General features: G+C 43.4%; 1 protein-coding gene and 1 pseudogene across 2 annotated transcripts in view; both read right to left on the bottom strand.

The window, feature by feature from the left end:
* The window catches only part of LOC6728636 (homeobox protein homothorax), a 107,603-nt gene that overhangs the window by 6,500 nt on the left and 85,840 nt on the right, over window positions 1-15,263 (bottom strand). For both annotated transcript variants that reach the window (XM_002103941.4, XM_016177034.3), the window contains exons 10-11: window positions 11,757-11,780; window positions 3,455-3,603 (exon numbers count right to left, since the gene is read on the bottom strand). In XM_002103941.4, the coding sequence (XP_002103977.1) occupies window positions 3,455-3,603; window positions 11,757-11,780 (173 nt within the window). The remainder of the gene's footprint in view (window positions 1-3,454; window positions 3,604-11,756; window positions 11,781-15,263) is intronic.
* LOC27207813 lies at window positions 10,308-11,706 on the bottom strand (annotated as a pseudogene).

Here is a 15,263-nt window from a genome sequence, read left to right as displayed (position 1 = left end):
CCAACGGCAACAGCAACAACTGCTGCAGCAACAACATCAACATCGCCAACTGCAGCAACACCAACTACACTTGCAACAGCGACAGCAGCAACAACAACCACGTTGGCAGCAAATTGCAGCGGTGAAAATTGCATTGCCACAGCGAAGAAAAGGCGACTGCGCTGGCCATTATAAAGATTTTTTCCAGTCTAAACAAAGCCAAATGAGTGTTTCCCCGCCACGACCCCCCTCTTGACAGCCCACACTGATAAGGTGAGCTAGAAGGCCCAGCACTAATCGCAATGCTGCCCCATCCGCCAAGTTTTGTGGCGGAAAATCATAATAATATGCAGCTTGGCCGGATAGAAGATGCGCTACGTTTCAGTGGGACGGTAAATAAATATCACAACATATTTAAGACTTAAAAAAAATACTTGTTCAAAGAAAAAAGTTAAAAAAAGAGTTATCTATTGAGTACCACAAGTACTGAGTGCATTACTTAATCTGAATACTTTAATCATAGTGCAGCGCATTGCAGATTCGTCTTGAGCCACCACCTTGAACCATACCACACACTAAGCGCCGTTGCAACATGACTCGCTGACAACAATGCAACTCTTTCACCGCGACTGCACCTAATGCCCCTGCCCCGCCCTTCCCGCCAGGCCCCTTCGACCGCCCTCTATGGCTTCCTTTTGGCCATTTTGCCACGGCTTAACATTTCGCGCTCTGCGCACTTTTTTTCGGGGGTTGCAAGTTGCCCGTTGCAACGGCAACGTCAAAATGTAGGCCCAAAAGCAGAACAGTACAGAACAGCAACAGCAGACAGCCGGAAGAAAATTGCCGGTGAGGGAGGGTTTTTCGCGGGGCAGAAGAGGGGGGCAGCATTAAATGGAGAATGGGAGCGGACCTGGGGCATATGGGCAAACTGAGAACGGCAAACTGCACACACATGTGGCTAACTGCTCGAGTAGGCGGAGCACGCGAAATGAGGCCTTTTTTCTTGTTTTTCTTTTTTTTGTGTTCTTGCTGTTGGTGTTGGTGTTGCTGCCGTTGCCTTGGCTGCTGTTGTAGCTGCCTGTCTGCAGTGCGCGCCAAATGTAAACAAAATATTCGCGCGCCTGCCATAATTATGGCAACCAGCAACAACAACATGCATTTCTGCAACAACGGCAATCAGCCCGAAAGCAACAACAAGGCAGCCATGCAATGCCCTCAATGCACGCTGTTGCCGTTGTTGTTGCAGCCGACGTCTGCGTCTGCCTTTTGTTTTTTGGTTGGCCAGTCAGTTAACCCGGCCCCAAGCACCCCGCCCCTTTTTTTTCCAGAATGCAATGCACTTCATTAGCACCATCATTGCGGTCTTATTTGGGGCCTGTCTTACGAGGATTCGATGGCTATTAAGCGACATCTCTGTTACTGATTTTATTTGGCTTCACTTTTATTTTCGCATTATGATTGTTAACTTATTTTGGTCTTTGATTGCAGCTGGCTATGTCAAAGTGTATTTGATTGATCTACCGGATGGGGCACGGCTGCATTTTACATGTTAATCACGCGAATCGTTGCATTTCGATTATTCAATCCGCTCTTACTTTCCATTCGATACTTTTCAAACATAATCACTCATAGGCTCGCTGGTCCTTAAGTTAATTATTTGGCAGGCCTATAAATCAAATTGGCAATCATTGCATTATGCCAAAATCGAAGGGCTTTGAATACGAAATTAAAGTTTCAAACGCATGTCGGCGTGGAAGAAAAACAATTTCCCTAATGCGCTGAAAAACTGTTAATGGCATTAAGCCGGGACGACGGAGTCAGTCAAGGATGTGGATGTGGATGAGGATCTGTGTGTTGAGGATGTGCAGGCTGTGAAAGTCGAGACGCTGCCGCTGGGCAAACATGAGTGATGCGCTGATTTAAACGGCAATTCATCAATGTCACCGAGGGTTTGGGGGAAATGGGGGTGGTTGGGCTAATGCTTCTTCCGTTTACTTTACTTTTCGACCAAGGGTGTGGTTGGGGTGGTATTTTAAAACGTTTGGATGTTTTTTTCCTCTTTTTTTTTTTGGGCCAGAAACGCAGCCTCAACTTTAATTTCCGATTCGCTGGCTTATCGCGCTGGTCAGCTTTTGGTCGTTAGCTTTGGCCGCACACACTCGCTTACCAAAATTCCATTAAGATTTCTATCATTTTACATACGCAGTTACGACGCCAGCAGACTCACAAAAAATCCCCAAAACTAATGGCCAAAAAACGTAGTTGGAACTTCCTTGACCCGTCCAGCATAAAATCTTATAGTTTTGTTTGCCGGCCACTTGGCTCAACCGCATATTCAACCCTTGGCCACCTTGGCTTTTCCCCATTTTCCCTTGGCGTTGCTTTTCTTGTTGCTTAACATAAAGTGGCGCATAACAAATCTGTTTATTTGTATTACACATCCGGCGGATTGGACTGGACTTCCGTTTGGCATCGCCGAAGTATCCGAAAAAGGAACTTTGAACTGCAGTTTCTGGCTTTGAATAGTTATTGCCATTGGCAATTTGTTTTTAGTGCCGCATTTGGAGGCCGTTTAGCCGAGCTCTTTGATGGCCCCAAAATGGAAATCTAATTGGACGCGATGACCGGGCAAAGAAGCTGTCGAGGTCCGAAAGGGTATATTGCCAAATGGATAAATGGCCAAACGGATGCTTAGGCCTTAGACTGAGTGCTCTGCGATTGGGTTAGGCAGTTGAAAGCGATGGCAGGGGATATACCTACTCTTCAGTCTGATCGAGTACAGCACACAATCTTGTTTGCATTTCCCACCCTAATGGCCATATAATCAAGGTTCCGAATGGCGCCTTCCCTGGCTGCTATCGTTTACATCATCGTGCAGGCTTTTCCCCGCCCCCTCCTCGACCGTGTTTTCCTTTTCCCCAGCTTTCCCCGCCCACTGAACCGCCCATTGACGCAGGCCATTCATTGGAGCCCATGCGGTAATCTTATCAACCTGCCACACGTTGGAAAAAACAACGAAAATAAAACAATAGCTGCACTGAGAGATTACACGGTTAAGTATACATAATTTATACTTTTGCAGTTTACAAATAGTTTCTTTTGGTGAATGAACTCTACTTCCCTATGTATTATCTATACTCCCATTATAATTCGAACTATTTTAATACATAATCTTATTTGCGAAACTGTTATCACAACATGAATAATAACTTTCTTAAACATTTCCGATTAGTACACACGATTTTCGCGCTATGCATCTAGACCGAATTCTTATCAGAGTTGGGGCTGGCTTAGCTGCTAGTTTGTAGTGGGTGGGGCCAGCCCCCAGCCAGTCAGGGATTCCCACCGAGATCGCGATAACATCTCTGACGTGCCGGAAAGCCATTGGCCAGAAGTCGGAGGTGGAAATGAAGGTAGTGCGGTACTTTGGTACTTTGGCACTCTGGTACTTTGGGCACTACTGTTTGCTACTCACCGTTAAATGCTGAAACAGCCACGCTCTCAATATGTTGGTTGCTACTTTTGGGAAAATGCCACGTTTCTTTTGGTTCTTTTTGCCGCTCGCATCGTCGTCCTCCTCGCCGGTGCCCTCTCCACTTCCTATGCTGGCATTGCTGGCATCACCTGGAAAATTGTGGAAAATGGGAGAAAAGTGAGTGGTGTGCTGTGCTGCATAGTTGGGGGAATCTTCCGAAGCCTATGTCAATATTGTCAGAGTTCTACATACTACGAGACTATGCCATAACCCCCAAAAATGAGAAAATGAGCAGACTAAAATGACTACTACTGCTCCAAGACAACTTCTGTGTTTGCTGTTCTGGTTTATGGCTGTTTGTCAAGTGGGCATAAAATTACTCGACTCGGTCGTAACGATAATCATATGGATGACATTGTTTGTGACTGCAGGTCAGTAGACTGGGCTGTGCTTTTCGGCTTCCAAGACTTGTTTATAAACAAAATTAATATTTGTCAGGGCTGCTGCTTGGGCTGTGGCTTTGGCTTTTGGTAATGTTCCTGCATAATTTTTGGTTAATTTAAACTCCCCGGGCTTTTATCTTTTGTTTGCCTCGTAGGCCCAAAAATCTCGTTGGCCAGGCGTTTCCTGTGTGCTTTCCTTTTCATCATCCTCATCACTGGATCTCCCCAGACTATGTATATTTTTGTTTAATATTAAGTATGTTATTTGTGTGTTTACTTAAAGTTTTAGTTACACTTAAGTAACTCAAATGCCAGCAAACAGGAAGCCCGAATCGCTGCGCACATGCAAACAAAATAAACCAGACCGAAACCAACTCCCCCTCGAACCACAGAAACCATCCATGGATTGCATAATTTCACGCTCCTTCCTCGACGACGATGATGATGACGACGATGACGATGATGAGGATGACGACGAAGACGACCATGATCATCAGATTTCGGGGGCCCAAAACAAATATTGCCCAACCGGCAAATGTCTAACTTGGTAGCCTTCGCTTAATTCCTTCATAAATTTTCCATGCTTTATCTTTGGCACAACACCTTTGGCATTTGCTTTCGCTCCACCTTCACTCTGGCCGCTTTTCATTAATTTTTCAGTTAACTCATTCATTAATTTTCACACACAGTAGCCACACCTAGATACAAACAACACTCAGGCATTCAATGGTGGTGGCAGACTTCACGCCATTTTGCGTAAACCGGAAGTTCGTTTTGATTAATTTAGTCGCCGATGGAGACGTTCGCTTGGCGAGTGGTCAGAAAAGTTAGAAAGCGAAGGGGGTAAGGGGATTTTCCAAATAGGCCATAAAACAAAACCTGATGGCAGCAGACCAAATAAAAAATACGAAAATCCAAACAGAACCTGAGGAATTTCGATTGAGGAAAGGCAGACCACTCAATGCTCTCGATTTTTATAAAGAAAATGAAGAAGATTTCGGGGCTAAAATCAAATCCACATTCTGTATAATGGGAATAGCTGGAGAAATATGTATAGTTTTCTCTTAAATTCAAATAAATATATATTAGTATAATTTTATCACTTAATATTCAAGGGAAACTACGGGCTCTCAGGTAAAAATACAGTCACTAACCAAATCACTGGAACCCCAAGCCGGAAAAGTTATAAAATTAATTTACCAGAAAGAGGGAAGAAAAACCGAAAAACGTAAACAAAAGAAGTTCCCAAAACAATCACTTGTTGGAACCTTTCTAGCGCCTTTCGCCCCCAACTTCCCGCCATTGTTTGCATAATTTAGCAATTATGGAAATGCGTTGGCCTATAGTGTATGTGGTGTATAGTACATTCCGAGTTGGCCAACGGAATCTGGCCAAACGAAAGCCAAGAAGTTGGCGTCCATTACACACAAAGCTTATCATCGAGCACTGTGAGCTGCACTTTAGTTGCTAAGAGCGCAGAAGAAACTAGCTGCTGGCACTTAACAACTTCATTAAAAGTTGTTTATGATCCTCGAAATTGATTATTCCACTCAGGGGGGGACGGGCAGGGGGATCTCAACCCGTTGCACCCCCGAACACCCCGACTGCCCCAAGAGGAGCCCACTAGGCACTCAAATCGCGACGGGCGCGCGCTTAAGAAAACATGAAATTGATTAATGCATTTGCCTGCAACATGGATGGTCAGGATGGTCGGAGTCGGAGTCGGAGACGGAGATGCAGATGGGTCGTCTTCGTCTCGGGATCTGGAGGCATGGCGAGGGTATCTGGTATCTGCTGGTGATATGTAAATTCCTTCAAGTGGATTGCACTTTACGCCGACTCCAAGTTCGGTTTGCGGTGTGTGGTGTTTTTGGTGTGTGTGCTCCCATTTCCATTTTCTTTACTTATTTTTGTTCGTTTTCGAGACCCAAACACAATTAATCTTTGGCCAGAGCCGCATCTTCTGGCTCGCTTATTATTGTTATAATAACGATGTGCAAAAGCACTTGTGCCACTTGAAAGGGCACTCGTGTTGCACAAGGAAAGTGGGGCCAGTAGGGGCAAAAGGGGGGAAAACCGATTAGGACGGTGCGTTTTCGTAGCTTTTTCCCAAAGTGCTTTTCGCTGTACGCGATAAAGGCGCTTGCATTTTTGCTTTTAATTGAATTGTTAAGCGCAGCGCAAAACTTAATTAATTTTCACTATAACTTTGTGCACTTTATGGTGCCCGGTCGATTCCCAATAAGTGTGCTTTTTGGGGCATGGGGAGGTGGAAATAAATTTGATGCCAGGGCAATTTTCGTGGGTGGCTCACACAAACACAAATACTCATTCCAGCTGGCATTTTTATTTATTATTGGCTTAAAGGACGAAGGATGCAGGAGCCAAAGACGCAAACGCAGACAGACATATAAATACATATACACTTATATATATATACTATATACGCTGTGTGTGTTGTTATTGTTGCAAGGAGCTCCAAAAAAAGAACTACAGTTGGTCTGCCTTGCTTGCCACATTTTCATGTTTGTTTTTGGAGCACTCTTTTTGCTCTCATTTTTTTTCTGCCTTTTACAATTGCGCAAAATTCCAATTTGCAGTAAATTTTGCGATTTTTCCTTTATACGGACATACAAAACATTTTTAGTTTCCTGCTGGCTTTTCCTTTTCCTTCCGCCTGCCGACTTCCTCCCCCAGAATGCAATTATAGAGTAAAGCTGACAAAACCCCAAATGCTTCGAGATGCTTGTGGAAAGTTGCCCGATTGATTAAGATTTCTGCAGAGCCAGCAGCCCCAAAGAATCCGACTAAATTCCCGTTTAGTAACTTCAATTAGTCCGGTTTTTTGTGCTGCACACCGAAGGACAAGCTATTTAGAAAGATTGAAAACAGAAGCTTCAAGCCTATTTTTAACATCAATAAATATCTATCCTTATTTTCTGTGTAAAATTTCTATTTATATAATGGCAAAACAAAGACCGTTTCTTGTACCGTCTGCATAAAATTCAATAACAAAATGCACTTTTCCACCCGTCAAGTTGCAGCAGCAAAAACAAACAAAATTGCTTTTCCAGCAGGCGAGAAGCGAATGGAGGTAGACAGTGAGGGCTATAGATATTTTCCCTCTCTGGCTGGCAAAATATTTCCAAACTACTTGACTGTGTGGGGGGTGGAGGAGCAGGGATGGAGCTGGGGTTGGGGGAAAATCGTAGCAGTTTTCAATTAGTTTTTAAATAAACTTTTGCCCGCCGCACCAACTGAGAAACGCCAAATGCTACCCCGCACGGAGAAAACTTTCCATTTTCCACTGGGTGGGTGGGGATGGGCGGCAGCAGAGTTTTCCGTTTGTTTACACAAATCCATGCCAATCGTCTGTCAATCATTTTCCAATGGGAACGAGTAGTAGCATGGCGGAAGTCTGCTTAAGCTCATTGGCTCGCCGAGTATTTTTCGCTTTTTCAGGCTGCCTAACTAATTGAGTTTTGGACCGAAATGATAATAAACAGCGTCGGCGGTCTAGGCCGGTTAATTGAATTCAAAACATGTCAAAAGAAATCAGCCATCACCCTGGGTGGCCAAAAACGCCCTCAAGCGGCATTTGTCGTCAGCTGCAGCTTGGCAAACACTCGAGAAAACCGTGGCTCAAGTGTTGGCCAAGAAGCTGCGCTTGAGCCAGCCACTTCAGAGAAGAAAACACAAAATACAAAAAGAAAAAAAAATACAGAGAAAACAGGAGGAATACATGGAAATACAAAACAGAAGCGCCTGACAAAAGCCCTGGAAAGGGCGTCATCGTCGTCATGATCATCATCACGTTCATCACACGCTTGTCAAGTGGGTGGCTGGTACAGTAAACACTCGAGCTGTGGACCCCCAAGGTGTTAGCCCGCTTATTAGCCATCATGTGCGAGCGGCCTTAAGCCCGACTTGGCTGATTTATGGCCCGGCATTTATTGTTTATAAAACGCTTTATTGAATCTGCGCGGCGCAGTGATAAACACGAGCAATTCATTTCGGTTTAGACGGCGACCAGTTAAGTGATATGCATACGATCGGCAAATTAATAAGGCTTAAGTGCCACTCGCAAATGGCTTAATTAAACATGGAATAATCAGCGTAGTTTGACTTTGCTCGGTTTGACAATCGCCTGTGAGTTATAGATGCACAGCGGAAAAACAAAAACAGTCCAATAATTCACAGGCTTATAGAAAGTATAATAGGTACTTCTAAACATAATTCATGTAAATATAAGAAACATATGTTTAAATATGAAACGTATATTCAAAAATAATTCCAACGCTTATTTACAGCATTTTAAACGGCCAGGGTTTTCCCTTTGGTCCATTCAAATTCCCTGGCAATTTTCATGTGCGAATCGAAAAGGGAAAAACATGAATAAACTGCAAATTATCGGAGGCCACAAAATTATGATGGATCACCCAATCGCGCAACGCCATAAAACGGCAACAAGTCAATAAGAACAACTACAAGAGCTCTGGCATATGGCAAACCAGACTCCAAAGTCAATAGCAATTTTTGTGGCCATTTTTTTGTGATTTTTTCGATTTCGTGTTTGTTGTTCCCAGGCAGGCACAAAAAACAGTTTGAACAGTTTGAAGTATTAACACAAAAGCCGCTTTAGCTTTCGGCTTTGCCATCCCCACACGAATATCTATACACACATATATATATACTTATATATATCTATAGAGAGGAGGCTTTTTATGGAGGATTTGTGTGATCCGCTGCAATATTTTGAGCCGGCCAGGAACAACCAACAACCAACAGCCATCATCATTGTCGGCTCGTTGCATTGTTTTTGGCCGGCAACTTTTATTGCAGGGGGTAGGGGAATAATAATAAAAATAATAATAATAATAATGTTGCAAAGGAAAAAAGTCTGGCGATGCTGCAACATGTTCATGCCTCATTATTTTCGTACGGATTTTTGCGGTTCGCCTTGGACTCTTTGGATTTCGGTTCTCAGGCTGATGCTGGAGTTCATTCAATAGGCTTATAGAACATAAAAAAAAAGAATCGGAAAAGAGGAGAAAACCCAAATACTGGCTGGCGAAAAAGTTTATTAAAATTCCAGGCCACGAAACCAGTAAAAAACAAAATGAGGAACAGACCAAAAACCAACACATGTTTTCACGCCTACGAGGAAAAAGCGGTTGAAGAAAGATGGAAAAAAGCTGACGGAGCACCGCCTTAAATGCAGATTAGCCATATGGAGTTGCCGTCTCCATCCCATATGCAAAATCAAATTATTCAAATTCAATTATTGTCAATTTTATTTATTATTAATGCGCATAATTGTCAAATTTGGCAAATTTATGAACCCCTCTGTTTTTCTGCTTTTTTTGGTATTCTGTTTTTTAAGCCGTATGCAAATGGCGGCAAGACAAGATTTCTGTGCACTCAATCCGCTCGAATTTATGAGACATGTTGAAATGCATCTCACCTTGCCTTTGGTGGATCGCATCCAGGTTTTCGAGTCCCAGAATAAACCGGGACAGGAACCGCCTGAAAGCCGAGCTCTGGAGTCGATCTGCCACCAAGGGAGTTGGCCGGGAAGATTAATGGCAGCGGGTTTAATTTGTTTTTGGCTCTTCAGGTATTCATTACTCTTTATGCACTCGCATTGACACCTTTTCGAATGGAAAAAACACTCGGATATCAGATGGGGGGACCCACAGGTGAGTGACTCGTATTTGATTGGCCCTTTTTTGGTTTATTACCCCCACATTTTTTGTTCTATGCCCGGTGCTACACGATATTAAGCAATTCATAAGCGTGTAATTTCGTTTAGCACACGAACCAAATAAAAATACAAGCCAGGCCAAAAAGAAAAAGGCAAAAATTAAACGTCTGCAGTTCAGTTTTTCTGACATCAAAATTGCAGTTGTGGCGCAGACAACGCGCCAAATTCAAGGCGGTCCCAGACATTGGGGCTGTTGTGCTTCTTCTTCAGCTTCCTCCCCCTTCTTTTTGCATACATTTTTTTTAATAACACACAGAAAATGTTTTTTTAACAGCCTGAAAATTATAACGCATCAGTCACGAAAACATGAAGACAAGAAAACATTTGCTGCATTTTTTCCCCGATTTCGCTTCGTTTTTTTTTTTCGCTGGTTATTTCCTGTAGTTTTTCCCTTACTCCCCGCCGCCAGTGTGTGAAAATCTTTTTTCTCTCTGTATGTTGGTGTTACCCCATTTTGTGCAGCTTTGTCGGCCATATTGGAGGGGAAAAGTCTGGCCAGAAAGAGAGGGACCGAGGGAAAGAGAGCGAGAGGGCGTGCAATAAAGAAAGAGAAAACGGGGAGCAAAGTGCAAAAACTCAAAGTGAGGGCGAGCAAAAAATTCGCATTTATTGCGCCGCTGTACTTAGCAACAAAATGGTTTATTAGATTGAAAAACGAGAAGGAAAAAAAAAACAGACTATACAAGTCGATTTTATTCTACCCTCCAGCTTGAGAATATGCAAATCAAGTTAAGTAACAGACAGCATAAATTAAAATATAAGAAAAGACCTAAGAACCCAGATGCGATGGGAGATCAGATGAAATGAATCTCTGAACCGCTCGGCAACTGTCCAATAATAATGAAATATTTCCAACTCGAAACCAACTCAAGAAATAGACAAAAAACACACTTTTGTAAGGCGGGGAGTGCGGTATTTGTTGTTCGCCGTTATTTATGTTCTCCCTACTAATTTCGAATTTGAATCTTTTTGGCTGTGACCTTTGGGGCCTACCCGGCCATATCGATTTGGTATTTGGTAGATGTGTGTATTTTTCTTAATTTTGAAAGCGTATTAAATTACGAACCCAGAGAGGCCCCCATCCGCCGGAGCCGAAATTGAAACAAGAATTTCAAGTATGTTTAACCCAAAACACAGAAAAAAACAAGCCGAAACCGAAACAGAATCAGAATCGGAATCAGAATCAAAACCAGAGAACCAAAAACCGAAACCGAGTGGAGTGGAGTTGGAGATGGAGTTGGAGGCTCTGGGCTTAAAGTATTTCACAGGAAATCTTCGGAAACGCAACCCAACAGCAACAATATGTTCTACACATTTCTTGCGACCCCGCTCCCTGTGTGAGAAATCGAAATCCCAAAAACTAAATCCTATAATGCCTGCGAGGGGCGCACACACATACCCATACCCATATCCATACCCATGCCCATCGAAAATCGAAAAATCCGACCCGCACTCACGCACGGCTACATTTTGAAATATCTCATCGTGTGTGAGTGTACGGCTTGGTATTTCTTCTTCCCCACACAGATATATATATATATATATATGTATACAGATGTACACTCTTTTTTTCAGCCTTTTTGTTTCACATCCCCACCCAGGTTCCCAGTGCCTTTTTGGCCCCATCTCAAGAGTCACAACCCGAACCGAGCGTGCGCTCACTCTATAATAATGATAAGATGGCTCTTAATCACAAAATTTATATGTGCCCCGGCATTTAGTTGTTCCTTCTCCCCAAAGCCAAAGCCAAAGACCAGAAATCAAGGGATCTGGAAACTGAACACTGAACACTGAGCACTGAAAACTAAAGACTGAAGACTAAAGACTGAAAGGCCCGAACTGAACTGAACCGAACTGATGATGGGTTATGCGCGATTATAATTATGGGTCCTGTCATTCCGCATCTCAAAGTCTACAATTTTCAGTTTAGTGCGGAACAGAGATGGGCAGACATTCCTCAGTCATTCCTCTCGTTCGGTTTCTCCATTTTGCCAAAACTCTGGGCCAGAACTCTGATCTCGGGGCGTGGCATTTTTGGGGGCATGCCCCACTTCATTGGTAATAATAATTATACAATTATAAGGAGAAAGCTTACCGCTTGCACTCGTTCCGAAGTTGTCTGCAAGTAGAGATAAAATGCAAAAATTAGTTAATTATTTGTTCAACATTTTTTTCGGGGGTGCCACATTAACCTGCCCGAGACCCAAATATCTCGGAAACTTGACTACAATAAATCTTCTCATAACCCAAACACAAGATTTCAAGTCCAACAACAGCACAAAAAAAAATTGAAAAATTTCGTGCAGACTTCTGACCGCAAATCTTTGTTTTTTTATGTCGGATTTCACTGGCTATAAAATATGAAATATATATTCACACGCAGAAGGGAACAGAAGGGGTGGCAATCAATCAAAACTATGTGAAGCCTGTGGAATCAGCACCAAGTGTGAGTCCAAAATATTTGGAGCACATCAAATGCAGCCCCAAAGAAAACAAAAGATGAAGCCCGTTTCGGTTTCAACATTTTATTTTATTACCTCTTTTTTCGAGCTCGCCAATAATTTTGTTTCTCAGTTTTATTTTTGGCTTTTTCGCACGCAAATCATTTTTTTTTTGTTAGGCGAATGGTGTTTTGTTTTCGAAGCATTTTATGATTTCGCTGGGGGCATTATGCAAATCTCGTTTCGCGAGCTAAGGTATCCATAAACAAAATATTCAATCTGTGAGATAATTTTGCATGAGCCGGCTAAACTTAATACAGTATTGGGACCAGTTAAATATATAATCTTTTAACCATCAAATTGTTGGTCTTAATATCGCTAACAAAAATAACTCAAAAAGTAATCGCAATACGTAAGTATTTCAGATTTCTTTCGTCTTCATCCCATCTTTTCGAAGTCATTTAGTCAGTTTGTAATGACATGGCTGAGAGTATTTTGTGAACTCGGCTTTTGAGGTTGGCCAGCTCAATTGCAGCCTTGGCATCTCGCAATGAACGCGTTCTTCTTGTCATTTAAGTCATCGAACACGCATTGGTACATTGTACAGAGTGTCGGTGTCGGGTTTGTTGTCGTTGCCCGTCTCTTTCCTTTGGGCCAGCTCCTTCTCTCTCTACTCGCTGGATGTCAGTGTCCTGGAACGGCCATCACCAGGCCAACTTCCCAACTTCCCAGGTTCCAGTCTCGGTCTCGGTCTCAGCCTTAGTCTCAGTTCGATTCCTGAGTAGGATCCCCAACCCCCCGAGCAGTTCATAAATAATCGTCTTAAGTTGATGCGGTGACTGTCGACGATTGCTGGGTGGCACTCGCTGCAGTTGATGGCACACCGAAAGAAATAATAGCACACAAGAATCAGCCATCAGTTTGACACTACTTAGTACCTCGCCACTGTATTTTAAGCATTTGATAGTCACCTGATTCTCACAGAGCATATCGTATAAGTAATGATATTAGATATCCATCGCTGGGCGCCATTTATTCGTAAATGTATCTTAACTTTAAAGCTTACTTTTTTTCTGTGCAGCTTTTCGGCTTGGCTTTTTGGGTTTAAGCCCCAGTGCTTAACATTGCAGTTCGAAAACGAAAAGTCTCGGGAATTTATCAGCACTGCAGCAGAAAGAAAGCAAAGGCGGCTGGGAATCGTTCAGATATTCCGAAAACGTTTCAATGAATGTCAGCAACGCATTGCTTCAATTTTTTTTCAGTTCTGTTCTGTACTGTGTTTTTGCCCCCCTCTGTTGGCCACCATACGAAGTTGTGTCGTGTCTGATCCCATTTTAATATTCTAGATACTTAAATAAAATACGTGTCTGGCCTGGCCAACAAACGTTTATTGTTTGTTAATTGATTTCGCAGCCAAAGTTCTGGTTAAAATGCAAAGTGCAGCTTTTCAGTTGCCGGAGAGGAAAACAAAACGAAAACAAAACTTTGCACACTGCTCTGCCTGGCATTTGGTATGCAAAATTTGTTTGCCTTTCGGCCGGGCCAAGATCGCTGCTCCCCTTCTTCTGGTCTCTGGTGTTCCATGAGCTTCTTTCGTCTCCTCGGCTTTTGGGCGCAATTAATTTGCAGACAGCGAATCAGCCTTGAGGCTTTAAGCAGTTGACAATTGTCAAGGACTGCGACAACTTGGCGGCTGAACGCAAAGTTGTTCGTCTCTACGCGCTCGGTTGTCCGTTGTAGCTTGTCTCTGGGATGGTTCTTGTTTTCCACTTGCCACCTGACAGCTGACAGTTGCGAGAGACTTTGTCTCTATGCCTCGGACTTGGGTCATTTAACGGTAATTACCAAAATGCTGGCCGCACAAAAAGCTTTCCGCGAACGATGGCTGGAAAACGCTTTGCCCCTTTTTGTTTTTGTTTTGCGTTTTTTTTTCCTAGTTTTAGCCGACTTTCCGAAGAGCAGAAAGAGCTGGCTGAAAGAGCAGCTCAAGTGCCGACAAAGCCAAAGCGGCCAAGTGAAGCATAAAAATGAAGCACCCAAAACGAAGAAAACCTCAAAAATTGCAGAGCCACAAATAGAAGTAGAAGTCGGTGTACACTGGAATCTTTTTGTTTGCAAATAGGGGCTACACCCAAAAAACCACATATTTGTGTACCAAAAAAGCTTACAACGCAGGTCCCTTTAAGGCGAGGCTATAAAGACCCCAAGATGGGCGACACTTTTGTTTTATTGGTTTTATTGATTAATTTTGGGATCAATCCAACCAAGTTGCTTTACTCCCATTGCTTTTGGTAACATATTTTTGAAGTGTAGGAACCCAGGCACACGATTTTCCATTTGGGCAGAGCCGAGCTGCGCGAGACTCTCGAGCGCGACTCACAGTCTATTTATGTGACTATTGAAGTGGGCTTTCTGTTCACTTTCTGGGGCCTCCTCTTCAGCGGAGTCGGAGTCCATGCTCCGCACTCCATAATACTCCAGACCTGAAGAGACTGCGGCGGCTCGGGCTTTGATTTTTGCTTGATTTCTTTCAAAATCGGCTGCAGCTAAAATAGAGATGCAGAGCAGGGCTCCTCCGGACCCGAGAACCTTGGGCCTCCGAACAAGAGATGTGGCTCGAGTGGAGTCTGCTTTAATTCTTTTTTTTTTTTTGAATTATTTTTTGCTTTTTGGGTTGCATGTGCAGTGACTGTGACGCCATTTTCAGGCGAAGCGTATGCAAAAGAGAGAGAAGCCGAGAAGACCGAGGCTGCAGAACATGTCCAAAGGCAAACCGCCAAAAGGATAATCAGCAACAATTTAGTATTATTACACCACGTTTCGAAGCCATCGAAAAAGGGTTGGGGCTGGGGAAAGGGGAAAAGGCGAGGAAGGGGGCGGAACGGGGCAAAAGGTGGAGCACACAAAGTTGTCTGTCAGAGGCTCTGGGCCCTCTTTTAAGCCTGGCTGAGCTCTCGAGTATGCATTTCAAAGAAAATCATTATTATCGATGCGGCAAGAGGATGAAAAAGAGGCTGTGGCGGCAGGAGTATGAAGGCCCCGGGTCTTGCCTTTCGGTATTTTCACGTAGTTCGTAGATTGAGTTTCAATGGAAAAATGATTTGCAAATTGACTTTAACGAATTGCCAGCCAGCAACGAGCAGGTTGGCTTTTGGGCATGT

This window comes from Drosophila simulans, chromosome 3R, assembly GCF_016746395.2.
Source record: "Drosophila simulans strain w501 chromosome 3R, Prin_Dsim_3.1, whole genome shotgun sequence".
In the NCBI taxonomy this organism is placed as follows: domain Eukaryota; kingdom Metazoa; phylum Arthropoda; class Insecta; order Diptera; family Drosophilidae; genus Drosophila; species Drosophila simulans.
This window is presented reverse-complemented; position numbering and strand designations above follow the sequence as displayed.